This window comes from Aulonocara sp. 'chitande type north' Nkhata Bay, linkage group LG18, assembly GCF_057382095.1.
Source record: "Aulonocara sp. 'chitande type north' Nkhata Bay isolate Kocher_YH1m ecotype deep benthic linkage group LG18, A_spYH_male_GT1.1, whole genome shotgun sequence".
Lineage (NCBI taxonomy): Eukaryota > Metazoa > Chordata > Actinopteri > Cichliformes > Cichlidae > Aulonocara > Aulonocara sp. 'chitande type north' Nkhata Bay.
The window spans coordinates 22,827,221-22,854,465 of record NC_141361.1 but is presented as its reverse complement, the minus strand read 5'-3'; the positions used below and the strand labels follow the sequence as shown (position 1 = coordinate 22,854,465).

Below are 27,245 nucleotides of genomic sequence, written 5' to 3'. Positions count from 1 at the left end.
ATCTTAAGGAAGATGCACTAGGGCCAGATATACATTTGTGTTTAAGTATGTAGGGTAATGGGTCATTGGTACAAATTTGTAAATAGCTGGATATGAATAGTGTGTAAAATACTACAATCTAATTACCCAGCTCATTGTCTTTGCAGTAGTCTGGTGTATGTAAGCCAATTTCAATTGGTTAACATCTCACTTGTCAAGCTGTTGTGTTTAGACACACTGATGCTACCAAGCTATTACTTGGTATTATTACATACTTGGTAGAGGTAATAACTAATACTTGGTCTTTGTAAGATTTGAAGGATTACATTAGAAGTTTAATGTGATATGAAGTTGAAATATAATCAATGCATCAGATATGGCAAAAGTGTAAGATGCAAATCTTGACTTATGACCCAATGTGTACGTGACAAATGCAGCCGACTGCGCACACTTACACACAGGCACATGAAACAAGTCCAGCAGGTTTGTTTACTATGCAAACATGAAGGCTGCTGGTTTGTCTTGTAAATTAGGACAAACAAGTTTAACAGGATGCACCGCTGTACTTTTTCTGTGGTTTCATAATGGCTTCATCTGAAAAGGTAATCGGACAACTTTGTCTTAATCTTCAGTGTAATTTGATCAGTGAAATAAAAGCTAATTACTACCTCAGTTTGGAAAGCTGATAATCAGGCAGTGGCTCACTTTTGTCAGTGTGCACTGACCTCCACACTGTAGTTCACCAAACTCATCTTCCTGTACTTGGCACACGTGTGGTGTCACATTTTACAAAGGAAGAGCTTCAGACTAGTAGATTGTGTGCTTGAGCACTGAGTTACATGTACTAAAAATACAAAATAAGGATTCATATTTAAGTATATTAATTCATTATTTAAATAAATATCAAGCATTTGGATGTCACAGCTGGTAGGTGTGTTAGTACTGTGCTAGTTCCTGTAGAAAAATAAACAGTCAACTTCATGAAATAAGAAATAAAGTACACTACATGGCTATAAAATGCAGTGGAGTAGAAGTATGACGATAAATATCTGAAACAGTACTGACATAAGTAGTTTTAGTTTCACCCAAATTAAAGAACTGACACAGAAGCCAAGATCAGGTACAGAAAAACAGACACTTTAATTTGGAACATTTACAAGCTGAAGTGAACGACCACACAGGTCCAGGTGGAGGAGCTCGGGATGCTGGTGGTCTCGGTGGTGTTCACACGTACCACAGGAAGCCGAAACGCTTGTGCAAAAGCTCTTCGCGGGGCCTGAGGTTGAACAGCTCCTCTGACAGAGGGGTGACCCAGCGGTCTGTGTGAAAGACGCTCTCGCCAACCTGCACGGGTTAAAAAGATGCACAGTCAGCATCAACACAGGAACGCTGAAGTTCAGCGACAGACCTGAACTAAAATATAGATTCATTTGTTACCCTGTTTACTGAGTCTTATGTATTTTCACTTTGCATTTTTACCCAAACATACTTGGATTTTTGCAGTTTCCTTTATTTATTTTTTCCTTTCAGCTGCAGTAGTACGGGGTTGTTTAAATTGTGTCTCAGGTTAACCTTTGCATCTCAGCAGGCTCACAGCAAGTAAGGTAGGTGGGAAATCTAGATAAGTGTTATGCTTACAAAACAAAGCTGAAAATAATACTGTCGGTCAGTGCGTTTAAGAGGAAAAGTCAATCATCTTTTCTGTGTTGGACTGTACGCACCTATCTCAGCTAATATTTGTACGAAATGCAAATGTTTATAGTATGATTTTTCTTTGGTGTCTGAACCGTTTTAAAAATGAAAACATCAAGTATATTAAAAACTAATGAAAAGGCATCTATTAAATAATGTTGGACAGGTCATGAAAAATTCTTCTCTATACTTATATCATAAAGATGCTGTATATGAAAAAAAGTAATAAATGACTAAAAAATAATGAATAAGCAGGAGCAACTGATTTTTTTTAAACTTCTTACCTTCCAACCTGGAACGTCCTTCATGATGACTACCTCCTCTTCCAAGTTTTCCCTCAGCATCCGTAAGGTCCTAGCACAGAGACAACATTCAGCTCAGCATTTAAACAGCTGACCTGTGTTTGCAAGCTTAGGCAGTATAAAAGATGGACATAGTTCATGTGTCTGAAAAGGTCAATGGCCTTCAATCTGCATTCTTTCTAATGGACAGCAGAGGGCGACTCCTGTGCTTGAAAAAAAAAAACCCAAAGCATTCCCAAATTCCTCTGAGACCCCAGTAAACACTTTCCTGATGTGTTTAGGGACTCAGTTTGTAGTTTGTGTTTGTACTGAACAAACCATTGAGGCCATTTTGTCAATGAAAGTCAATCTGGGAGTCAGGAAGGAGAAACACCTCAGTTTGAGGCTTCATAATAGACAATTACAGACCAACATTTAGGTGATCTAAACGTTGGTTGGCTGCCTATGTCTAACTATTATATACAGTCTATTGTTGTAAACACCATTGAAAGAAAAAAAAAAAAAACCATAGTAAGCATGCACAAAAGTGCTCAGTCACCTTCGGTCATGCTCTGCCTGCAGCAGAGGCATCAGAGCTATCCTGGCTTCCAGCTCTTCAATCTGCAGTCGCCTGCAACACGCAAACACGCACACACAGTTTGAGACTGAGCAGTGCACACAGGTGTGACAGTAAGCAAAACCACATCACAATTCCTTGACATTTCTTACCTCCTCTCTCTGTTCCACTTGAATAGCCTCCAGTACCCAAAGACCATGATGCCAATGCCAATGCCAAACATACTATATCCTGCAGGTTAAAGAATGAATGAAGCAACAGAACATTATTGAGTATTAATGCACATTTTTAACATCTTTAAGTAGGTTTACATATGTATTAAAGCATTTACTATAATAATAGCTGCACAGGCTTATGCTGTTCTAACGTATTATACAGGAGAACTCATTGAAATATCCATCAGAGAATTTGCTTTTTAACAACATCAGACCCTGTTGGAGGAGCTGACATTCACATACGGTGTCACCTGCGTTCGGCCACAACTTTGGAAATAAATTCCCATCATTACATGTGGAAGATGTGGAAAACCTGAGTACGCTTCATTTTAAAGCAGTTTCACTGTGATATAAAGTCATCAGACTGCTACTGCTGACTGATGCCTCTTTGAGACTCATTTCAGATCTTTCTCGATACTGTCAAGTAAATGGTGCTAAAATTCAGTGTCCTGTACTGCCCTACAACGCCTTATAAAATTACTATAAAATGGATATTACCACATACTTTTTGGTATAGGGAGGAAAAATGTGTGAAAATTTCACAAACCAACTTAATGAGGTTCCATTAAAACATTTTTCCTTCTTTTTTTTTTTCAGATTAACCCATTATTCACATGACGAAACTAATCTGCTGGAGTGCTGGAGTAACAAACAGGAAATAATCTTAATTTAACACTTAACATTAATATGTATAGCATTCTTACTGCAACCACTATCTAGTCATGGAGTTTAACACAGTGTTTATATGCATTTTATACTTTTTACACTTTATATTTTTACTTACCAGCCAAAAGCCAAGCAAGTAAGGTTTTACAACTCAAACGCAGGTGGGACAGTTTAGATAAAAGCGTCTAAAAGTCACTGTTTCTGTAGCTGCTGCTCTCTGAAACTCTTTGCAGTGCTTTTCAGTTGCAGTGTATTCTGATGTGTAGTCTTGTTGGCATTAAGTCTCTTTTTGGGTTCACATTAAAATAACTTTTATTCATGGTCAGCTTCATTTGAAATCATCTATATAACGTTAGTGTCACTAAGAGAGTTTTGTACCAATTATTGTGCCCCAACGTAAAGAGCTGTGCAAAAGTCTTGAGGCGCGCCTGAGCTCTTTATATTTTCTTCCAAGGAGCCAGCCTTTCTCGTAATTTGCAAAGTAGTCTGACCAATCATTCTCCAGGCTTTCTGAAGGTCTATCCAAGCTTTTCTTTGGACATGGCTGCTTTTTCAATAATTTTCAGTCCTTGTACCTGACCACTGTCAAGGGAATGTTTCTTGTGTTTGTTAAGCCACTTAACACTGGCCTTTGAATAAATCAAAACACAAAAAAATGCACTTAACTCAAGGGATGCAACGGTGCTGTGTCTGCACATAACAGACAACTTACCAAAGAACACATTTTAAATTGTATCTTTATGCATTTTGTTACTAGCACCCTGTAACAAAAACCAATTGTTCATTTCTATTCTTTTACTTGAATGTACAATAAAACTCCGAAAGACAACACTGTTTGATAAACATCAGATATTTTTGCACCAACAAGTTAATTGTCAAAGAGCTGAAAGCTTGGCATATTGTAGAATGTTGTGCAGTGTGCACTAAAAAACAAAAACAAAAAAATTCAGTAAACTTGATAAGTGGAGGACAACAGAGATGTCAGGTCTACAGCCATATGTAAAACAGGATATAGGCTCTGTCATGTTTTGGAGCTGCATTTCAGCCAGTGGTGTAAAGACCTTGTGAACACAGTAAAGAAGTGTGGTTGGATTCTGACCCATCGCGCAACACAATCTGGTCTTTTAGTATGTGCTGTAAATGCATGCCTGTATAAAAAAAAACAACCCCACAGTAGTGGAACACTATCAGCCATGGACTGGCCTCCCAAAAGCTCAGACCTCAACATTACTGAAGCAGTGTGGGATCATGTTGACTGAGAACAGAACAAAAGGGGACAGAAACACCCAAAGAAGAGCTTTGAATGCCCTTCAAGAAGTCTGAAGAAATATTCCTGAATACCACTTCAGACTACGCTGTCCTAAGAGATCATCTTAATCAATTAACTTAAACTTAATCAAGTAGTTGATTTTACGGCTTTAACACTGTTAACCAAGCAGCAAACGATAGAACAGCTAGAACAGTTTCATCAAATAAAACCTAATCCTCCGTTTAACAGTAGGCATTATCACTTTAACTGAACCTGCAAATTAAACGACTCCCTGTGTTAGCTAGTTAGCATGTCGTTCTAAACCTGTCAATAACAATTCACATTAAAATGTTGCTCTGCTGCAAAAACACTTGTACAACTGTTGTCGTGCTGTTAGTCAAGATGTTCCTTTTAATGACAAGGATAAATGTAAGACCCCGCATACACATTTTTATCTTAGCTTGGATCTTTGTATTTATGCTAACGGGTTAGCGTAACCAGCAAATATCACCTAAACTATCCAACATTTAACAACTGCTGAATGAATCTAAATGTCTGGCTACGTGAGCGTGTGGCGTATGTACCCGAAAGTCCTCGTTTCGGTAGATTTCTCTTATAATCAAAGGGAGCATAGCCTCCCGGAGGAGGCATGTCCTGCTTCACCTTGGACCCCGCCATCTTCCTCCAACCTCCTCCAAAACACGCCAGTGACGTCCCTGAAGACACTCTTCTTCACTGGTAGAGAAAAACTGTAGCAGCGCTCCAGCGCCCCCACATGTTCGGACATATATTATATTATATTATATTATATTATATTATATTATATTATATTATATTATATTATATTATATTATATTATATCCAACTGTAATGTTAACATATATTTTATAAAAATGTTACATAATGTTCATTTTTTTATGTTGATGTGGTAAAGTGATAACTATAATGCAAATAACAGAATAAAAACAAATATTCTATAACAAAGAAATGCCCTGAATCTGAGTAAAAGTACTTAAAAAGTGTATAGAAGCAAAGATGGATTTCCTAAAAACATCATGTTGCAAAAAATGCCAAAAGAAAAAAGCTTGTTGAAATATCAACAAGCATCATTGTTGCTTGTTGATATTTCCATTTCATCATGTGATTTCTTGCTGGCTTTGATTTTAGAGTCACCTGTTTAATTTTGGACTGAAACACCAGAGGGGCCATTAGCTACGCCTCCCTCGTATCAAGTTTCAGAACTGCCTTAATTCTTCATGGCACAGATTCAACAAGAAGCTGGAAACATTCCTCAGAGATTTTGAGCCATATTGACATGACAGTATAAAATGGAATGTGGTGCGTTTCACCACATCCCAAAGCTGCTCTGTTGGATTGAGATCAGGTGACTGTAAGGCCATTTGAGTACAGATGACCTGAGCTTTGTGACATGATGTGTTACCCTGTTGGAAGCAGCCATCAGAAGGCGGGCACACTGTGGTTTTAAAGGTACGGATATGGTCAACAACAATACTCAGGTAGGCTGTGATGTTTAAATGATGCACAGTTGGTACATTGGAGCATAAAGAGCACAGAGAATACATCCCCCACATCAAGACACCACCATCAGCCTGATCTGCTGATACAAGGCAGTGTGGATCCATAAATTCATGTTGTTTATACCAAGTTCTGACTCCAACATCTTAAGAAATCTTGATTCATCAGCCCAGGCAATATTTTTCCAATCTTCTATTGGCCAATTTTAATGGAGTCATGCAACCTGCAGCCTTAGTTTGCTGTTCTGATCTGACAGGAATAATACCTGATGTGGTCTTCTGCTGCTGTAGCCCGTCTGCTTCAAGGTTGGAGTGGTGTGGTTCACCGATGCTCTTCTGTAGCCCTTTGTTGAAATGAGTGCTTAAAGCTGTCTGGCCATTCTTTAGACTCCATCTGATCTCTAACATCAGAGTATTTTCTTCAACAGAAATGCTGTTCACTGGATCCCAGTAGATTAGCAGTTTGTGAAATATGCCAGCCAGTTTGGCACCAACAACTGTGCTGCATTCAGTCCCTTAAAAAAATAAAATCGCCCTTCTTCCTCATTCTAACGCTCAAATTAAACTTCAGCAGGTCATCCTGACCACATCTACATGCATAGTTGCTACCATGTGAATGAATAGATATTTGTTAACAGCATACGTATGAATTTCGATTCTAGGCCCATAAGAGCAAAAATGTCACAGAGACAGTGATATCCCAAAACAGCAAATGAAAGCAGCAGTTTAAAATGTAATATTTTTTATTATTTATTTCAGGAGCTAGGAAAAAAGTAAACCAAATAAATTTAAACATAACTTTGTACATTGCAATTAAAATGACTGGAAAGCAGAGAAATTATGCATTATGGTGAGGGGCACAAGATAACGATGGTCTTGTGTAATCCAGAGTCTTAATCTTAATTGTGTGATCACACAACTCTTTAACTGTGTAATCCAGGAAGCTGGAAGATGTTTCCTTTAAGGACTGAGTCGAGGCTACATGTAGCCCGTGTCTCACGTGGACAATGGATAAATATCGGAGGCAAGATTTCTGGCTCCAGTGTGGCGAATTCAGCTCCTTCAGAGTTTTGCATTTTCTCAGTGATGATGTAACACTCAAAATAATCTTACAATGTTGACAATATAAAATAAGCAAATTACAGATGGTAATTACAGATGAATTAAGCAATGACACCACGCTTCTTCAGCTAAGGTGCAAAATGGGCTTAAGGATAGGCATGCTGTTAAACAGGAAAAAAAAGAAAGAAAAGAAAAAACAAAGCTAGAATAATCTTCATTTGTGGAAACCACATTATACTGAGTGATCTTAACCATCAGTCCAAGAAAAGAAAAAAAAAAAAAAAGGAAAAACAAAAACACAAAAATAACTTACGGTAAATACAAAGTAAACTCAAACCTTTAACTACATGGGTGGTGTAATGAAAATTTTACAACTTGGTAATTTTGCTTTTACTTAAAATAAATGTGTATTTTGTCGAACGTGAACTCTTGGGTGTGATACAACTATTCAAGTGTCAAAAGGTTGGGTGCGTTTCACCCACATCATGGCAGAAAAGGGCTAACAAGCCTCAAACAGAATGCTTATTTTTATCAAAGGTACTCGCAGCAGACATAACCGTCTATCGTACATCATCATTTGAACGACCCTGTCTGGAGGACAGAGCCCAGAGGAAGCCCTTCAAGTATTTTCTTCTCTGCCCAGTCAAATCAAAATGGTTTCTGCACAATTATCAAATAACGATGAACCCCAAAAGAAGAAAAAAAAAAAACATTGGAAAATAAGCAAAACTAAAACAAGAATCATACAAAGGTATTAATTAAGGAACGTTTCTTCACTTTGAGAGATTGTAATTGCTTAACAAGTCCTGCGGGGGCGCTGTGGACCGTATTATTGGAGCTGAGGAACTTGGGAAAAAAACTAGTAAATGAGTAGCGGAGTACGGCTTCGACTATTTCCACGCGTTTGCAGTCTGCGAGATTGACGAGCGAGAGGGGATCATGTCCAGCAGGTACTCCCTCTGGCGAGCGTCCACTGTGGCTGATGTCTTGTGACCCGTCAGGCTGGGGTTCACGTAGGCCATGGTCACTCCTGTGAACATGCAGCAGAGCGGCAGGTCAGGTCAGGGCGTGGAAAAGAACTGCGGCGTTACGTCTAATGATTTCGAAAAACACTGTATGATTGTGTAACACCTGAATGTAAAGCCACCCACGGCTCCATAACGCACGGACAGACACCAAGGAAAAACGAATGAGAGTTATGCGCTAATCTAACACACAGTAGTGAGACCCAGGAAAAAGTATTAAAACCACCAAACTGAGGGATTACAGCAGGAAAACAGATTCATTTCCAGAAGGGGTGGGGGTGGGGTGGGGGGTGCCTTGTCCGAAAACATTTCCTATTCATCATTTTCTTTCTAACGTGTAAGATTACAGTGATCACAATTTTTTTCTCTTTAGAAAGAAGACAAATTAATGATAAAAATAAAAAAAAAAGTTGGATTTGGGGTGTCAAAGGATTGCTTTTGGACCAGACAGGAATTTGACAGAGAGCAGATGTCAGGCGTCAGAGTTGGGCTGGTATTAATGTGAGTCTACCTGTGTTGCTGCTGCTCTGCTTCTTCCATGCAGTGGATGAGGCACTACCTCCGCTGATAATCCTGTGGCCGCGGATTCCACTGCTGCTCACCTTTGAACTCTGCACAGAGCGGTGGGAAACATGGGCGTGCTTACCTGGCCGGCTGACCAAAGCCGCGGCCGCCACTGCGCTCTGCAGCTGGGAGGTGGAGGAAAAGGAGTGGGGGATGCCTCTCACCCCCACTGATGAGACACCGTGGGACAGGTGGCCCTGTGAGCTCTGAGGGAGGAGACACAAAAAGGCTGTTTGAGCTACGGCAGCTTTGACTCTACAGGTGTTCTCTGAAAAAAACAGACCAAAACCTGATTCCAACCTGCTTGATGGAGTGATGATGAATGAGGTTTCCTCGGCTGGCCTGGTGGTGGTGCTGGAGGGAGGACACTCTGGCCTGAACTTGCTTCAGCTGCTGAGCCACCAGATGCTCTGCCTTCAGTGATGAAGAGGCAGATGAAGCGGATGATGAGGTACTGTGGGAGACTGGTGAAGATGTCTGCTGAATTATACGCTGCTCTATTTCTTGCTCTTGCTGCAGTGCTTTGACAAAGGCGGCTTTCAGCCTATTGGTATGCTCAGCTTTCAAAGCCTTTTTCTGGTTAGATGACATGCAGTCTTCACAGAGCACCGCCCCGCCTTTCGTCTTGTCCTGCCTCCAACGGCAGGTGAAGTCAGTGTTGCACTGGCTGCAGATGAAAGGTTCTCTGATGGTGGGCTTGGGCAGGGCTACACCCGTTTTTCCTGGTTGGAAACAGAGACAGGAAGCCCAGAGGCAATGAGCAAAGACAGAGCAGTGTGGCATCAAATAAGCACTGAAGAAAAACAGACACAAGCAGACAGATGTTTAAATCCTGGGTGATAGTGGAGATGTCTTCACTCGGAACAATAGAAACAAAAATAAGCAGGCCAATTAGTAACAGGGGGAGGACAGCAACTAATCGCTATTTTCATTTTCATTACTGAGGAACATGACAGTTATTTTCCTAATTAATCAGTTAATTGCTTGCTTGCCCCAAAATGTCTATCAATATTTCCCAAAGCTGATCGTGATACCACAAAATTGCTGTGTAGCCAGAGATACTCGTTTTACTACCATATAAAATAAAAAGATGTTTGTTTTCTTATTTCGGATTATGTGATTGTTTCAATTGCTTTTAGGCAGATAATATAAGCAAGAAGTATTCTTACATGATGTACATACTGTGAATGCCTGCTTTTGAAACCTTAATAAAAAATATAAATTAAAAAAATAATAAAAAAAAATAAAAAGAACAAACTGTTAAAACCTAATTGCTGCAAAAGGAGACCGATTGGCAACCCTGATTATGAATGCCTTTAGTGATCACGTCTCATTGTTGTTCTGTAGAACCACAGCTCAGTTCACCTCTATAACAACAAAACAAAGCAAAGCACCAAAAGCTAAAAATCCACACATACCTCTGTGGATGGTATCCAGCAGATTCTGCACCACTTCTTCCAGTCCCACCAGGTAGATGAATTCATTATTGGCTGCAGAGGGCAGGAAGTTGAACTCTGGGGCAGGTGGCTTGGGTGGAGGGATCTCCAAGAGGGTCTTCTCCAGCTGCTTCCGCAGCGCGAGTTTAGCTGCAGCCTGACGGCTTGCCGGAGAGTCATTCAGACCCACCACAGACACACCGCTTCCTAGGGAAGAGCCCTTCAAACTGGATGAAGAGGCCTGCGTAAACAAGCAAAGACAGGAAGAAACACATGGTGTAAATATTCAGCCCCGACCACAATAGTGTCTCAAAGCTCTGTCACAATGTATTTCACATTTGTGCCAATGTCAAATACAACACAATACACAAAATCTGACTCATCTGATGATCTGACTACAAAAATACCTGCTACTTATCAAAGATGCTGACTTCACACACACGCACCTGGTCAGTCAACCTACTTTATTCCCCGGACTTTATCGTTACTCTTTGCCTGTTGGTTCTCCAGAAAAAGTCTGTTATGGGTGACTGTGCCATGTTCTCCTGTAGTCAGAAGTGTCCTGTTTAAGAGGCACCAGCATAACGGCCAACTGTCCTGGCCAGAGGACCCTTCTCTACGATTGGTTAGCCTGGCTCAAAATGAACTCTCCATTGCAGTAACTACACATTCTGAACAGTCTAATCTATGTTTCAAATTCATTGCTTCAGTAGCAAGGCTAAGCTGGTCAAATGAGTGATGAAGCGCATCATCTGCCTGAGCACAGTTTGTGAGCCTGAGCATCAACAGGCTTCAGAGTTTTTATTAATCAATTTCTTCCAAGTTTAATTGAGGACTGGGAGAACTTGCTGTCTGCCACCTAATGCAGCCCTGTGGAAAAATAAGCTGGCAGAACCTCCTTTAGCGGCAATAACATGATGTAATCATTTTCTGCATGACTTCCTCAGTCTGTCATATTGCTGTGGAGGAATTTTGTCCCACGCTTTCATTTATGCACAGCTCTCTTAAGGTCCCACCGTAGCATTTCACAGTCTGCCTGAGGTCTGGACTTTGACTGGGCCATTGCAACACCCGATTCTTTCCTTTTTCACTCATTCTGTTGTAGATTTGATCATTGTTCTGTTGCATGACACAACTTGAACCAAGCTTTATCTGTCAGATAGACGGCCTCACATTTAGCTCTAGAATACTTTGGTATACAGAAGTGTTCACGCTCCACTCAGTGACCAGGAAACCATCACCCCTCCACCAGCGTGCTTCGCAGTTGGTATGCCGATATGCTGTGTTTGGTTTTCGCTAAATATGGTGAAACATTTCCACTTTGACCTTGTCTGTCCAAAGCACATCATTGTTTTTTGAGGTTTCTGAGCATTGCACAGTCTGACCTTGAATTTGCTGGGACGACCACTCCTGAGTAGATTGTGACATTGTGTGTGTTCACACACACCTAAATGCTCCACACCAGCAAACTGCCAAAACCCGTTTTCATAAAGGTGCTCACGCTTACTGATGATCAATTAACCAAGTGCATCTGATCAGGCTGCTACATGCCTTCTGAATTCCTATTGAAATGGGCAGTGTTCATTTTCACATGACTGTACATCTACAGGCTGACGGTACATCTTAGTCAACCTGTTTCCCCTACAAGTAACAGTTTCCATTAACCGCCCGGCTTCCTATGGACTGGTAGATAAGGGTTCTTATTTGTTTTATTTTCAAAACTAAATGTGAGCTAACCAACAGTTTAGACTTCACTTTTTGTACATTCTGCATACTTGATTGCACCTCAGCGTTGTAGATAATCAATGAAAGAAGTAGTTATTGAGTGAATCATTCAAGATTTCTGACTGAATTCCCATCAGTTAAATTTAGGATTCTTTGTGATATTAAATGCTGAAGGCAACACATACACCAACGTGCAGTGGCTACAGCTTTCTCAGTTATAATCAGGAGCAATTTGAACTCTACACATATCAAATTTAGACAAAGTAACAAAACTTTAACTTCATAGTATAATACATCCTACGCTTCCAGCCTGGAAGAGTGAATCACTTCTCTGCCCACTCTTGTTTTTTTGTTTTGTTTTTTTACATTGAGGGACCGGTGACATACTAACCAGCGTGCTGCCGACTCTGATGAGGCCTGGTTGGATCATTCCTCTCTGGCCCTGGGCGTCAGAGTTCCGGGGACCCAACAGCAGAGGAGGAGGACCAGACCCCGAGCCTCCAGAGGCAGCCAGCTGTTGCTGCTGCTGCTGGCGGAGAGCCTGAATCTGCTGTGGAGACACAGAGATGGGCTAACCACGACAATGAGACGGGCAACACAGACACAAAGGTAGCGGAGGACGAGGAAAGGACATCAAAAAGCACCAAAGCAAAGAACACACAGAAAGAGAGGGAGGCGCAAAGAGAGAACATAAGTCCTACGTTTAAATATAACCTTTTCCCTATAGTCTGTCTCTTTAAGACAGCACTACCACGAAACACCTTTAGGCTATAATTAACTTGACAAGGATGAGTTTTCCCATGACTCACCTGTGCCCCTCTAACCAGAGGTGGCATGATGATCTGGGAGCCATGTTTAGACGAAATCTGCTGCCCTCCTCTCACCAGGGGTGGAGGGATGACAGTACCCGAACTCCTCCCTGTCAAAATCTGGTTTAAAGAAGAAAAAGAAAAAACACACCGTGAGAAGTGGCATCAACTATAGTGCAACTGTGCTTTCAAACAAATAATGTGCATGTGTGATATTAGTGTATTAACCTGTGGAGAGCCTTTACTGCTTGCAATTGTTCCTCGAATTAGAGGAGGAGGAGCAGATGAGCCAGATAAACCTGAGGGCTGAAAAACAACGTACAGAGATATTAAACTGAAACGATGCTTCACTCTGCTGAACAGCACAAGCTTAGATAAACCAAATCGCATCGTCAATCAACATATAAACAGCGGCTGTCCCTGTCAACGACATGAACTGCATGTAACACATGGTTTATCTGCACCATCAAGGCATCACCTGCATTATTCAACAGTTATCATGGCTTTAACCTATATATTTGAATAAAACCTGACCGAGAGTCGTTATCACTTTTTAAAATCGTTTATTTATTTTGTTATGTAATAATTATGAGGCTGTTGTCATGGTTACTGTCAGTTTTACTTAATAGAAGTTGCAAATTAGTGTGGTTTGTTGTGTCATCTTTCTGTAACCAACGTTTTTCATAAATGTATTTAATCACATAGTCTGTACGTAAACAACAGATTCCTACCACAGTGACTTGAGCCGTTGGACAGTGCTCTGCTGTTTCCAGCATTTTGGATTCATCCGATTTCATTTTGGATGGATTTGACACATAAATCAAAGACACTGCACGCTCATGCAGTAGCAACCCTAACGTATACATCACAAAATGAACATTGTGTTCCTCCCCCAGCCCCTCTGCTGGACATTAGAAAGAATGCAGGTTTTAGCCACTTCTGCATTGGCTTCACATTTTCGACCCATCTTTTCTCTGCCTTCTGTGCATCACCTTTGACAAGTTTGACTTTAGTCATTTACAACAAATTATCATCAAAAGAAAAAGAAAATGTGCAGACGACTCGTATAATCTGAAGCTGTAGGTGAGAGATTGTAGGAGAGGCTTTTAATGTTAAGGGCCGATTTGTAGCTGCTGCTGCTCCCTTACAAACTCACATTGTGGGTTGATGTCTTTTAGACTTGACTCCTTTTTCTAACCTGATGCGTGTAACACAATACTGAAAATTCAATAAATGAATTAAAATATTGTGAATATAATGAACTAGAGGGCTGATCTCATATGTGTTAGCCAAATGACCGTACATTAAATCAGCTCAACCTAGAAATCATCCAACACTGAACACACCTTTGACCTCCCAACTGGCTCAGTCACATGAGTGACAGGAACCCCCTTGCCTCTGCTGACTGTATTGAATTTTCACACAGGCTACCAATTGCAAGTTGGGGTTATTAAAAGTGCACACCCATGACCGCTTTTGATCGCAAAGTGATTGCACAGGTCACCTGATATGAGGCAAACCTTTCTGCAAACAGTTGCAGTCTAACTCTCAGAGAGTCGAAGGTTGGCAAATAACTGCTGTCTGATTTATACATGCATCAATCTGAACAAGTTTTGTCAATGAGCACACTCAGGGGACTCGACTCAGCTGGTTATATTCTTGTTGAACAGGAAGTCTGCTGAGCACAAATGTTAAAGAGTTAAAGTGAGCTTCTTTTTTTTATGTAGAGGGCAACAAATGTGATTTTCAATGATTTATCGCTGTTAATTGCTGTATTATCAGAAACAGATATAATTGCCAACATGAACACATTCAAATGCAGTCAGATAGACTGACTGTATTATGGTAACATTTATGGGAGATTTTAGTGACAGCGTTGGGATACTTCACAATCCACAGAAAACTGTGCAGGAACTAGAAGAGAATCACTAAAGATCAATGACCTGTTGGCAGATTTGTAATATTATCCCATCAATATCTATCCCTACACGTGGAAGAGTGCAATGATGTGTTGATGTGGGCGAAAGCTGCTAGTTACCTTCTGCAGAGTGTCCCTCTGAATTTGGCTCTGCCGCAGTTTCTTCAGCAGCACGAGCTTGGCCTCCTCCAGTCTCAGCTCCTCCTTCAGCTGCTTAATGATACGCTCCCTCTCAGCTGGGCTGCTCTTCTACATTCAACAGAGCACAGCGGCACGTTACAAAAAAATAAATAAAAAAAAAAAAATGAAATCCCTTCAGGTTACTGAACATCCCCTGATTCCTCTGAGTCCTCAATCCACCTCTAACCACACAGTGCAACATCTCTGAGGTCCAAACTTGCACCCCCAGTACTAAAATCTATAAAAGCTCACAGCTAAGTGAGTCTCGAGCTCTCTCTTCCAATGCACGATTTCTGACTTTGGTCTCTCACCATGAGCAAGTCCGTGTCCAGCTCTTTAAAGTGGCTGAGCCCGTTCATCGGTGGACTAGGGGAGTCATTATCTGACAAAATGATGACGTCATCATCTTCAGGGGATGGAGGGCGCTTCTCTCTTTTTATACTCCTGGACAAAAATAAATAAATAAATGTTAATAACAGCATTTAAATTGATGTTTCTGTACGGATTACATCCAGTGTGTTCCTTCAGTACTTTGAGGGATGTTATAATCATCCTACTCCACAGCTTGACCATTTCACTTCTTTCTATCCTCTCTCTATTCTAGTCAAAATTCAAAAGATGCATCATTTGAATGTGTTGTGCATGAATGTGTATACTCTTGAAACATCAGCATCCCCAGTGAAAAATCACAAATGTGATTTGAGTTTAAAGACAGGATTTAGCTGCGCCGTTCGAGTTCGCAGTGGCAGATCCGGATAGGTTGAGAAGCTTCAGAACGTGTATGGCAGTTTGAAGGAAGATAAAGCACAACTCGACTGCTTCAAGTATTGGCAGCCATTACTAATGCCTGTATTTAAGGAGGTCTGCTCCTCAACCACAAATATAATTTATGACCACAGGTTTATCCTCTTCGCTGTAATCTAACAAGTCCAGACAGCGCTCCGCACAGCTTCTATTCATATCGAAGGTTTACCAGCAACAAGGGGAACAGGCTTAAATGCCAAGGAGGGGCAAGGTGTGACTGACTTAAAGCTCCGGTGAAGGTCTTTAAGTCACAATGAAACGGCTGCTTGAGAGCACGCATTTCCTGTTGAAACAGGATACTGTGGGCAGGCGTTTGAAGCATTTGGAGTTGACCTGCATTCGCGTAAACTCGTCACACAAGGCACGCTAAGCAAATCTTGGAGAATTTTGGGATCAGTCATCACTTTTATCTACAAAACCACATCGTTATGCACATTTTACTCATGGCCTCCCCTCCAAACACTTACAGCTCCTACTGCAAAGTGACTAGTTGAGCTGCAGGCTATATGTGAGAGTAGATGACCTAAATACTTTGACTAGTGGCACTCAAAGACTGAAGGGCAGGAGGAATGCTCCTGTTAAAATAAGACAGGCCTTATGATTGCACAGATTATGCATTTCTGTGAAGCATAAGAATTTGGTAAAGTCAACAAATGACGACACGCGGCCCGTCTCTTCTCCTCGCCGTCTTTTTTTTTTTTGTGTCTGTCTGTGTGTTTATTCATGTGTGTATTAGTCTCTCCTGAGGGCTTAGCGCCATCATCACTTCCTGTGGATTAATCACTTCTCTTCCAAAGAAGTCACGTGACCTCAAAGTCATCATCACGTGACACGTTCACTTTTCCTCTCATCTCTCCCCCCCCTCCCCCTCCCCTCACTGTTCCTTCCACTGTGGAAACCATGGCAACAACCGGCTGGAACCAGTTTGTGACACACACGGCTTCATTTTGTGTTCGGGGAGTTTTTAGGGTTCAGGTGGTGGAGAGGGGGGAAAATGGAGGTAGAGCAAAAGTTCAGCATCACCTCTGAGCCACAAACACACACACGCAGCAGGATTACAAAAGTAACTTTGAAACATTTTTAGCCCGTTCATATTCAAACAAGGTGCCATTTGTCCTTTTCTAAAACCCCATAAGTGGGTTTTTAGAACAAAAAGTCTAGACAAGGAGCCGGCAGTGCTTCAGAAAAGCCACAAGGCACCTTCACATTATTATTTTTGTGTTTACTGTGAACCGTTTCTCACCCTTTGGTGGTGCTCATGTCCACGGGCTGCTCTCCTGTCTGAACTTCAACCTTAATAGTGGCCTTTACTTCCCCTGCGGCCAGCATGCCGCCGGACGCCTTTGGCTCCGCCTGCCGGACGCGGCTCCTTGTGTCCATTGCCCTTGCTTTGTCATTGCAGTCAGTCCGATTGTCTGAGCCAGGTTCGACCACCTCCTGTCTCTGGGACCAATTCCGATCATCCTTCACCGGCTGGGAGGTCAAGGGTAACACTAAAGATAACGGCAAAGGGCTCTGATCCTGCTCCTGCTCCTTGTCATGCTCTAATCCGGGCCTAGTCCGGCTCTGACCATCCTGTGCCAGAATAAGGTCAGGCTTAGGTTTAGTTGGGGTCTGTGTTGGCGATTCAGACGGGTCCAGTTTAGGTTTTTTGCTTTCATTGTCGGCATCGGAGGTTTCTACAGACTGTGGGGCAGCCTCCCTCTCCAGCGCCCTCTTCTGGCTGCGTGTCTGGCGGACAGCCTCCTCAGACATCCCCTGTAAATAGAAAGAAGAAGAATAACAGTGTTACGTGACGTGTTCAATAGTCAAGCAGGATCCCAAAATGACACGAAAACAAAAAAAAGTTTACATTGAAAATAGGGAGCATAAAAACTCCAGGAAAAGGAAATGTCCATTTTTATTGTATGAAGTTGGAAAAACACCACTTAGGTATATTTAAGATTCTACTCAGTCAAAAAAACAGAACTTTTAAAATCATATTTCCATTTCTAAAAGAACTGAAAGTGAAAGTCCTTGTATTTAATTTACATTACCCATTTATAGTCACATGCTTATGGCCTACATCAGGGTCAACGTAAATATATATATTTATAAAAATAAAAACTTAAAAAAATGTGAATAAACTACCTCAAAGTGTTTTGAGTGGATATGTCTGATGTTGGGTGAGACAAAATTTAAACACCACCCCTCAGCTGCACTTTTCCAGCTCATGGCTGCGTCACATACCACCTTGTTTTCCACTGGACACTCCCTTTTTGCCTTGACTGACTATGATCGTATGATATTAGGCACAGCCGTATTGCCGCCTCATTGGCAGATCTTTATGTGACTTTACACTTGCCAGCCCTTTTTAACTTCTCATTAACACTGTTATCTAATCACTCAACACGGCAGCGACTCAGTTTATTTAGGCATGTACACATGGTCAAGACAATCTGCTGAAGTTCAAACTGAGAATGAGATTGAGAAAGAAAGGGGATTTAAGTAACTTTGAATGTAACGTTGCTGTTGCTCCCACAGGGGTTGGCCTGAGTATTTCAGAAACTGCTGGGATTTTCCTACACAACCATTTCTAGTGTTTACAGAGAATGGTCCGAAAAAGAGAAAATATCCCGTGGGCAGCAGTTCTCGGAGTAAAAACGCGTTGTTAATGCCAGAGGTCAGAGGAGAATGGCCAGACTGCTTTGAGCTGACAGGAAAGCAACACTAACTTGTTACAACCAAGGTATGCAGAGGATCTCTGAATGCACAACATATCAAACCTTCGAGCAGATTTGATACAGCAGCAGAAGACCACACCGGGTGAATCTAAGAACAGTAAACTGAGACTTCACACAGGATCACTGAAAGTGCACAACAGGAGGCTGCCTGGTTCTATGAGGCTCGATTTCTGTTTCAGCAATCAGATGGTTGGGTCAGACTAAATAACATGAAAGCATTGAACCATCCTGCCTTATACCACTGATTCACAGTGGTCATAGAGTAATGGTATGGAGGATATTCTCTTGGCACGTTTTGGATCCCACAGTATTAACTGAGCATGGCTTAATTTTATGATCAGTGTACCCTTATACAAAGCTCAAATAAAAGCTCAAACTGGTTTCTGACTGGTTAAACATGAAAATGAGTTCAATGAACGGGAGGGTCACATCATGGATGTGCAGCTACAAAAATCTACAGCAACTGTGTGACACATCAGTATGGCCCAAAATCTGAGGAATGTTTCCAAAAGACAGACAGACTACACTAGCAAATTGGATGTATTCTGTCAGTGACTGGTTGTTTTCCATTTCATCTACTCTGCATTTATCCTATTGAGTGTGTAGCGTTTGATGTTTTACAGTGACCCTGATGTGAGCTATAAGGTAAAATATGTCGGCCAATTAATAAAGTGCTGCCGGAACTTTAATTTCTTCTGATCGCACATCCTTAATGTGGTAATCTCAGGCACACAGCTCTGAGTGCAAGTGCAACAGCCTCACCCAGCTGCTCTTCAAACTTCCTGTTAGTGAGGGGCAGCCAATCAGAAGAAAGCTATCTTATAAGGAAAGGTGATAAACCAGCTTATTTCAGACAGTGGATGAATTGAGGGGCTGCACCGAGTAAGACAGATAAAGGTTATGATGAACTGTTAGAAGAAAAATAACAGAGTCCCTTTTATTTAGGCTCTAGCCCAAGTCACATGTCATTCTCACAAGGCTAACACGGTAGGAGAAACCTGCAGGTCTATTACCCAATAATAAATTAAGGCGTCTATTTTACCCCAACTGCATTTGCGATTGTCCTCGTGTTGTTCAATAATGACGCAGACAAGACTGACCTTGAACCAGCTGCAGGGGACATGCTCTAAAAATGGCACCCAGACAAAACATCTTGGATTATCACGGTCACATAGCCAAGATGTTGACTCAAGTATAATTCCAAAACATCCCATTCTCCAAATCTCAGGCTAGACTAAAAGCCAGGAGAAAGGGGGACACTAGGAAAAATATGGGCGTACTCAGAAAGTGCTCAAGTGTTCAGGGCAAAATAGAAAATCAAAAAATGCACTTGAGAGAAGCAGAAAGGTCTTTTGAAAGACTGCAAAGAGAAAAAAAAATGCTGCAGAGAGATAAAACATGTATGACAACATCGTAATCAAATCAGAGTTAAAGGGACTTGGGGTAGAGCGAAAATTCACTGGAGCATGAATTCTGTTCAAATATTCATAACAACTCATGAATCCACATATTTTAGAAATGTACGTATTCACGTGGAGGGATTTTTCATTGGCTGCGAGGAGCTCACGATGCGTATACAACTCTTTCTGAGTGGAGCACCATATCCATTACTGTCCAATATCCCCTGAACACCAGATTCAATCCCCACCAGATGTTGACATGGCAGCAGTAGTGGAGATGAGGACATACAGCGGCTCGCTCTGTCAGGCGGACGAGCATTACAGAGTGCACTTGTGCCCTCGCAGAAGTGCACCAGTACATGGCACATAGTGTCACACATTATCCCTACAGTAGCTGCTCTGAATCACTCAGAGTCGGGTCAGAAACGAGAGCGGACGCACGGGATGACGGCAGATACTCCACATCAGTCAATACATGCTGATGGTTTTGATAATGGCCTATCAAACTGTTTGGCTGTACATCTCTGATGCACTTTTCATATCAGTGGATATTGACCCATTTATCCATAATAGCATCCTGTGCACTAAGAAAAGACTTACAAAAGGGTCAATCATCCCACTGATGACTCTGGATTTGGGCACGTGCCTCTGAGGTGTTTTCTGCCCCATCAAGTACACATGATGCTGTAATATCTAAACACCAATATGCCTAAATATAGGTATAGTGTGAGATTATAAAGACAGAATATGACTCATAATTTCCATTACTAGTGGTGCTGATTATGCCGCGTACTTACATACTGTAGTTTGGTACAAGAATGATGCTGGTGATATGATCACAAAGGATTTACTCAGAAATTTTTATATCCAGAGCAATAGCAAAAAGCCAGGTAAGGCTCGCTATTGTTCACTGTGTACACACTCATTGAATTGGTTATTATTGAATGTGTAAAAAGGCAAATGTTGATCCATATGGCATGCTACACACAGAGAGTAGACAACCTGTGCTCAAAGTTCACAGGATCTCAAACAGACAGCACATTCAGAGATGCACAAAGGATCTTGCTCTCTGCTGGAAGAGCATGAAGAAGCAGCAGTGCACCGCAGTTATGTACTTATGCATATTTATGTCTTTATGTTACAGAATCAAGAGCCAGTCCTCCCAGGACTGTGGAGGCCCTCAGTCTGCCCAGCGACGCGCCACAGGAAGCTACGTTCCTTTTTTTGTTTTGTTTTTTTGGAAGGGTGTGGGAAGGAGGGGGGGGGGGGGGGGGGGGGGGTTCGCTACAATTAACCCTTACAACCTGGAGTACTTCTCCGTAACACACACACCGTATGCGCTTCCAACCCCTCCTCCCCTTCCTGTTCTCAGAACGGCTATGGCGGCGAGCAATGAGCGCACTTAATGTATCCATCATGCACACATACAAAATGCACGCAGGGTGACAATGCAGCATGCAGAGCAATCACCTGATAGCAGAGAGCTGACTAAGTTTTTATAATACTCTGACATCACTGAGACACACATGACATGACCCTTCCCAGGATTCAGTGGGACACACAAAGCACTTTTCCTGAGAACCGGTTTAAACCGGTTAGCTTGTGTGTGTGTGTGTGTGTGTGTGTGTGTGTGTGTGTGTGTGTATGACAGAGAGAAGCTAAAGCTGGTTTTAACCCTTCAGGTGCTGGAGCAGGCGCAGGGCTTCCACACTGACGGCCATTATACAGTGTGTGCGTATGTGTGTTTGTGTGTGTGGTGTGGCGGGGGTGGGGTGTTGTGATGACATTATTAATTTCTGGCGCATATAGCTGTGAAATGATGCTGCTGGAAGGAATTAGACATGGGGAACGCCACCCATCCCCGCACCAACCTTACACGGGCACTGACCCCATCTTTGTAATGGGGGATCTTTAATGGCTGGCAGGTTTCACATTTCATCTTCATGGCAGTTTACACACACAATTCCTTCAAACCCTCTTCGCGCACGCGCACGCACACACACACACACACACACCCCCAAGAACTTGACATCACATGCAACCAGTGCAAAACCTCTGAAAGCAACCGAAAGCAAAACTGAACTTTACATGTCTCACAAATTCAGGCTATATAGCCAAACTTAACTGCTCACTTTTCACACACACACACACTAAGAGGAAAAGCTACACTGTCCACTTCAATATTACACTTGTTACAGCAGCAGGCGGAGTGATTAGTGTCATGGTATGATCTGAATCACATTGTATACAACATTATCCTGTTAAATATTCAAATCAGATGGAAATCCTCAAACAGCATTAAACGACACTGCAAAGACTTGACAGCACAGCGAGAGATCGCGCTCATAATTCTCACGGCGGCTGGGCTGACTGGTTGATTGTCACTTCTTTAGTACATTTTCACCAGACCAAAGGTTTACCATCTGCATTTCTTCCCAAAGTAGAAACATTCACTTGATTTCGACCAGAAGCTGCACTGTCCCTTTGGTGTCTGGTGAAAAGAAGTTACATTTTTCTGTCCTTGAATGATAACGCCATTTTTTCCCCCCACTAGTACCTACTCGACTCAACTCTACTCGACACTTAGGTGGTAGTACCTGGTACTTTGCTAGTATCTACTTAGCCGGGGTTCTAAGCGAGCTGAAAATGTAATGTCAACAGACTGCATGCCACTGACTGGCCAGAAAATGATGTCATTGGATGAGTCATGAGAGAGACTCCTTTGCAAGAATCAAACTCGTCATTTTTGAACCCCGGATACAAGGAAAAAGACTCAACACTAACCGACACTGTCCACCAACGACGAGGTGCAGACGATGTCCTCCATTGTTGTGTTGTTTTGTGCCGCATACTCACAGTGTGATGGCATTCAATTGCAATGGAAAACGACCGAAACCGATTCGAGTCGAGCAGAGTAGGTGCTAATCTAAAAGAGCCACATGAGCCACCCAACTGAAGCCCATTAGATATTAGACAAAAACATCTGAATGCACACTGTCGTTGCATTACTAAAACTCTTTATCAGTGTTTTTAAAAAAGGGTAACATAAACAGCTGTAATTTAATGACATTGAAGAACAAAGTTAATCCAAGATTCTGCAGGTTTTGCAAAATGTAATGTCTTGCAGTTTCGTCCTAAAGCCACAAGTCTGTACTTGTAAAACTAGACTTCAGTTGGTCTTCCAGTTTTACAGGGACACAACAATGTAGGAAAACACGGCATCACTGCTGCTTTCAGAGACACATTTTCCAAAATGATGGCAATTTTGATTTTTTTTCCAATAAAGTTGCCGTGTGCACACTGTGCTTTCCAACATTTAGTTGTGTTTTGGAGGTTTCCATGTGCATACTACAAGAATGCCCACAAGACTGGTCCTCTAACAAGTCCTGCCCATGTCACTATATTGTTTAAGAAGTGACCATTAATGAGAATTGACGTGGCCCATACATCCGTGTAAGACGCCTGACCAACAGTAATACGAACGGCACATATGCAAGTTGACTCAGTGTCCAGAAAGTTGCCAATCCAACTCTGGTCAGCTGTCTCAAATGCCTGATATACATTTGAATCCTTTTTGTGACATTTCTCCAATCAAACCCAATCATCTCATTAACAACTGGAGTGTATTTAAATCACAGTGATCACTGCCACATTATCAAGGTGCAAAGTGCTACTTTAATCTAGCATCAGGTTCCTACCACTATCAGGGTTTTGTCTTCTCTGTCTTTTTCTCCTGCTATGAGGCAGTTATTTATCACATTGATCCTGTCAGCTATCAGTCAATCATCTTCACTCACACCAGCAGCCTCGCTCTCAATTATCACTGATGTCCACCTTTACATGCAGTATGTGTTCAGCACTTTATTTACCCACGAGAGACCTTTTACCCTGTGAACACATATTTCTACATCACACGGGGGCTTCAGGAAACCGTGCAACTATGCGGCCACTCTACCTTAGAAAACTGCTGAACCAGCAAAGTATTCGTTTCCATTACCTGGTTGCATCTGTCAGAATAACAAATGATAGCAATGATAGTGTCCGTGCACTAACTAAAAAGCAAAACCTTCGCGGCCCCACTCACAATAGAAGAATGTCATCGGAGGTGTATGCTTAAATAAGATGTTGCTTTGGAGCTAGTTATGGCCAAAGCTCACTTTTGTGGGTCACTGACTTGCTCAGTTAAATAACTTCAGATCTTGAGAGCTCAGAGCTTCACAAAGCAGCATCTACACGAAACGAACTGAAAAGGCAATTAGGGAGCAACTTGCTCCACACGTATTTGATGACGTCTCTGATGTTTGACCAAACAGGTCGCCCTGTGACCCCCAGTAGTTATGTGGAGCAGCTCAAAATGTGGCTAGCAGATGACCCTTTACAGAACAGTAGCTGACTGCACAACAGCCCTGAACCAGCCTTGTGTGTCTGTGTGTGTGTGAGAGACATCGCTGGAACAGTGCTTTCTGGAATGGCTGAAAATTCATGCGCTGTTTCTGACTCACTCAGTCTTGTCATTTGAATACAAACAACACAATCACTCTGGGGTGGATAGTACTACTACTGCATCACGCTGCAGATGCACAGTTTCTACACAGGAAGGACAGGTAGCTCAACAGCCAAAGCGCTCCCCTCTCCTCTGACCCCCCCCTTCCCTTCACTAAAGGCAACCTGCACACTGTTGACATGTAAATAATGCTTTACAGGGCCTTTGTTCACACAAACAAGCGAGGGTTCATTCCAGATCACCACAAAGAGGCAATAAAAGTCTCCTAAAAGCAGCAGCTCGCTTTTGCAACAATGCCATCCCCAGCTTACATGGCATGCATGGGACTTTTAAGTGGCTGCATTGTGTTGCAATGAGAACTAACAGAAACTGATAGGAATCGGACAGAAAACCTAGATTTGTTTTTATTTTATTTTTTATAGCTGTCTTAGTCTTACAATAGTAAGACTTTTAACCACATATTTGTAGATTTTTGGATCATTTTCACAAGCCGTCTTAATTTTATAATAATTATTTTTTAATGAATAAAAGACGATTATGTAGCTTAACAAGAAGAACTTCACTGCAGTAACTCTGATTGTGGCTCACACTTTCAGGCATTAATGCTACTTGGAAAGCAAGTTGATACAAGTCAGCAGACATTAGTCAGCTATGTCCTCTGCAGGTGACGGTATGCAATAAGACGCTGAAAATCAATCAACTGCAAAACTAATTAAGTAATTAACCAATTAAAGGCTACACGATCACGACTCAGCAAGAGTAACCAGTGCCGTCACAACACGGCGTCAGTCCGCGTGTGGCTCGCTGCACACACCATGAGCAACGCCGGCTTCCGTCACGTTCAGCCATTAGATATCCCCACGTTTTAAATCCACCTCAGCGCGTCCGCATGAACGGACGGCACAAATTTAGCGGCGAACTGGTGTGACGGCAGAAATCCTGAGCCCACAGCTTTGTCCCGAAGCGCTGCAAAAACTCGTGCTGTGGAAATGTGTGCGTGCGTGCTCCTGTCTGGCTGAGAGGAAGAGACAGAGAGGGGAGTGTGTGCGGTGTGTGTGAGAGTGTGTGTGTGTGTGTGTGTTCAGCTTTAAGAGGAGGAAGACTACGGTTGTCACAGAGAGAAGTAGGAAGATTAGCTACCAGATAGCAGAACCAATACTGGTGCCACGGGGCTTAAAGCGGGCAGCGGCGTCCACCATTAACGTTTCCAGCCGCCAGTACACAGTCCAAAAAACCAAACTCAGCCCTTTAAAAACTAAACCCAGCCCACACTTACATGTGCAACTAGCCGGCTTTTTTATTATTGACACCGCCTCGGAGGAGGTGTGCGTGTTATTAGTTAGCGAGCTAACATTAGCTACATCGCACAAACAAAAACACGAAGCCACTTTTAGCTCGGATAAAGGCACTCGGTGTGTGTGACCACCAGCGGCTGCCGGACACTTTAAGCCAAACTACTGAAAGTCCTCCGAGCCGGGGCAAGCCGCTCGTCAACATGACCCCCACACACAACCAGAACCGAACCCGAATCGTTGACCTGGCTCGCATCCCCGATGCGGGACAGCCGTCGAGCTCAAAAAGGACCCCCAAACTTTCGCGATACTGCCCTAAAAGTGCGGCTTCAGGAGGCTCACCGGGACGGTTTACCTGTCTGTCCCCTCCCGAGGAAAAACCTCCGAGTCGGAACTCATAAATTTCATCGACCGGCCCACGGACTGAGCCGCCGCCGCCGACGACCGTCGAGCCGCTGGCGATGTAACGTTGTAATCCTTACCTCGTTAAACGACTTCTACCGCACCAAATCAAGTCCAGCCATCACATTTACTCGCCGGTGCTCCTGAGGAAACATTAAATAAAAGAAATTTTGGCTGAGCGAGCCCCCCCTCTTCTCCTCCCCAGTGCTCAACCTTTGGCTCTGCGGAGAAGTGTTACTTTTCAACAGCCCATCAGCTTCTTTATCGTCACAGATAGGTGGAGGAAAACCTGGCTCCTCTCGACGAGTCCGAATAAAAGGCTCCTCTCGATCCCCTCACTAAAAAAACTTCAGCTTCACATAAGTCAACTTACTCGGTAGCTTTGTCTCCCGTTCTTCGCCGATGGTCGACCAAGGAATGTTTAATCTGCAGTTAACCTCGATAAATCGTTGCTTTTTTTTGAAATCCAGGGGATATCCTCTTTTTTCGGCCCTCCCCGCTGCCGCGTCTGTTGCCAAATAATGCGCCTCAACACACATGGAGCCGCTGCGTCCTCTTAGTGGGCATGCGCACCTCGCCATACCAGGGCGACCGGATCACATCATGTAAGTCACTGACCACGGAGGGCCAAAGCAGGACGACAATGTCAGGGCCCCCCGGGGTCCCCGGAGTGACCCGTGAGTGTACCAGCAAGTGTACAGATCCCCTCCAATACACACTCACACACGCACACACAGTTACAGTACTGACCCATGAATATGTAAAACACCACATATTTCATCCCAAACACTCACTAGCATCCTCTTTGAATCACCACAGCTTCTACGGTGGCTCTAACTCCAAGACAGGACTCAACTCACAGATGCCAGAGTGGCTTTATTGCCAGCCTTATGAGCACGGTGACACAAGTAACGCTTCAAACTTAGCATGTGGACAAATAATCAATTTGCACACAAAACAAAGCGGACAGCAGCTGCAAGAGCGAGGAGACAATCCGCTCAACTGCACCCGAGCCCGGACCCTTAAAGGTCTCCAAAGTGCAAGCAAATGCTGATTTATTTCTACTTAAAGTACATTATGAGCTTAATGGGGGTGGTCCTGTTTTATTTCATAATGTTGAATCTGTGCCTGGCAGAGGCGAATGTGACTAAATTGATTTATCAAACCCTTATTTATAAATTTTTTTTTTTTTTTTGCTATGTTGTGC

General features: G+C 42.5%; 2 protein-coding genes across 9 annotated transcripts; both read right to left on the bottom strand.

Annotated features, from left to right (window-relative positions):
• Window positions 1-1,095: 1,095 nt before the first annotated feature.
• On the bottom strand, window positions 1,096-5,398 carry ndufa13 (NADH:ubiquinone oxidoreductase subunit A13). Its single transcript, XM_086273506.1, has 5 exons — window positions 5,244-5,398; window positions 2,682-2,760; window positions 2,512-2,583; window positions 1,956-2,025; window positions 1,096-1,323 (listed from the first exon to the last, which is right to left on the bottom strand). Exons 1-5 carry the CDS (start codon window positions 5,335-5,337, stop codon window positions 1,204-1,206), a joined length of 435 nt encoding a protein of 144 aa, XP_086129632.1. The 5' UTR covers window positions 5,338-5,398; the 3' UTR covers window positions 1,096-1,203.
• A 1,521-nt stretch (window positions 5,399-6,919) lies between these two features.
• Window positions 6,920-26,569, bottom strand: LOC147308545 (transcriptional repressor p66-alpha). Of its 8 annotated transcripts, none has more exons than XM_086271298.1 (11): window positions 26,412-26,569; window positions 16,961-17,475; window positions 15,225-15,357; window positions 14,854-14,982; window positions 13,044-13,121; window positions 12,816-12,935; window positions 12,398-12,577; window positions 10,264-10,522; window positions 9,146-9,567; window positions 8,793-9,051; window positions 6,920-8,286 (listed from the first exon to the last, which is right to left on the bottom strand). In XM_086271298.1, the coding sequence occupies exons 2-11, from the start codon at window positions 17,470-17,472 to the stop codon at window positions 8,147-8,149; spliced, it is 2,232 nt and encodes a 743-aa protein (XP_086127424.1). In that variant the 5' UTR covers window positions 17,473-17,475; window positions 26,412-26,569; the 3' UTR covers window positions 6,920-8,146. The 8 variants fall into 8 exon arrangements, 7 of the variants coding, with proteins under 7 accessions (XP_086127424.1, XP_086127426.1, XP_086127427.1 ...); XM_086271300.1 differs by lacking the exon at window positions 26,412-26,569 and adding an exon at window positions 26,119-26,362; XM_086271301.1 differs by lacking the exon at window positions 26,412-26,569 and adding an exon at window positions 25,992-26,132.
• Between the last annotated feature and the right edge of the window lie 676 nt (window positions 26,570-27,245).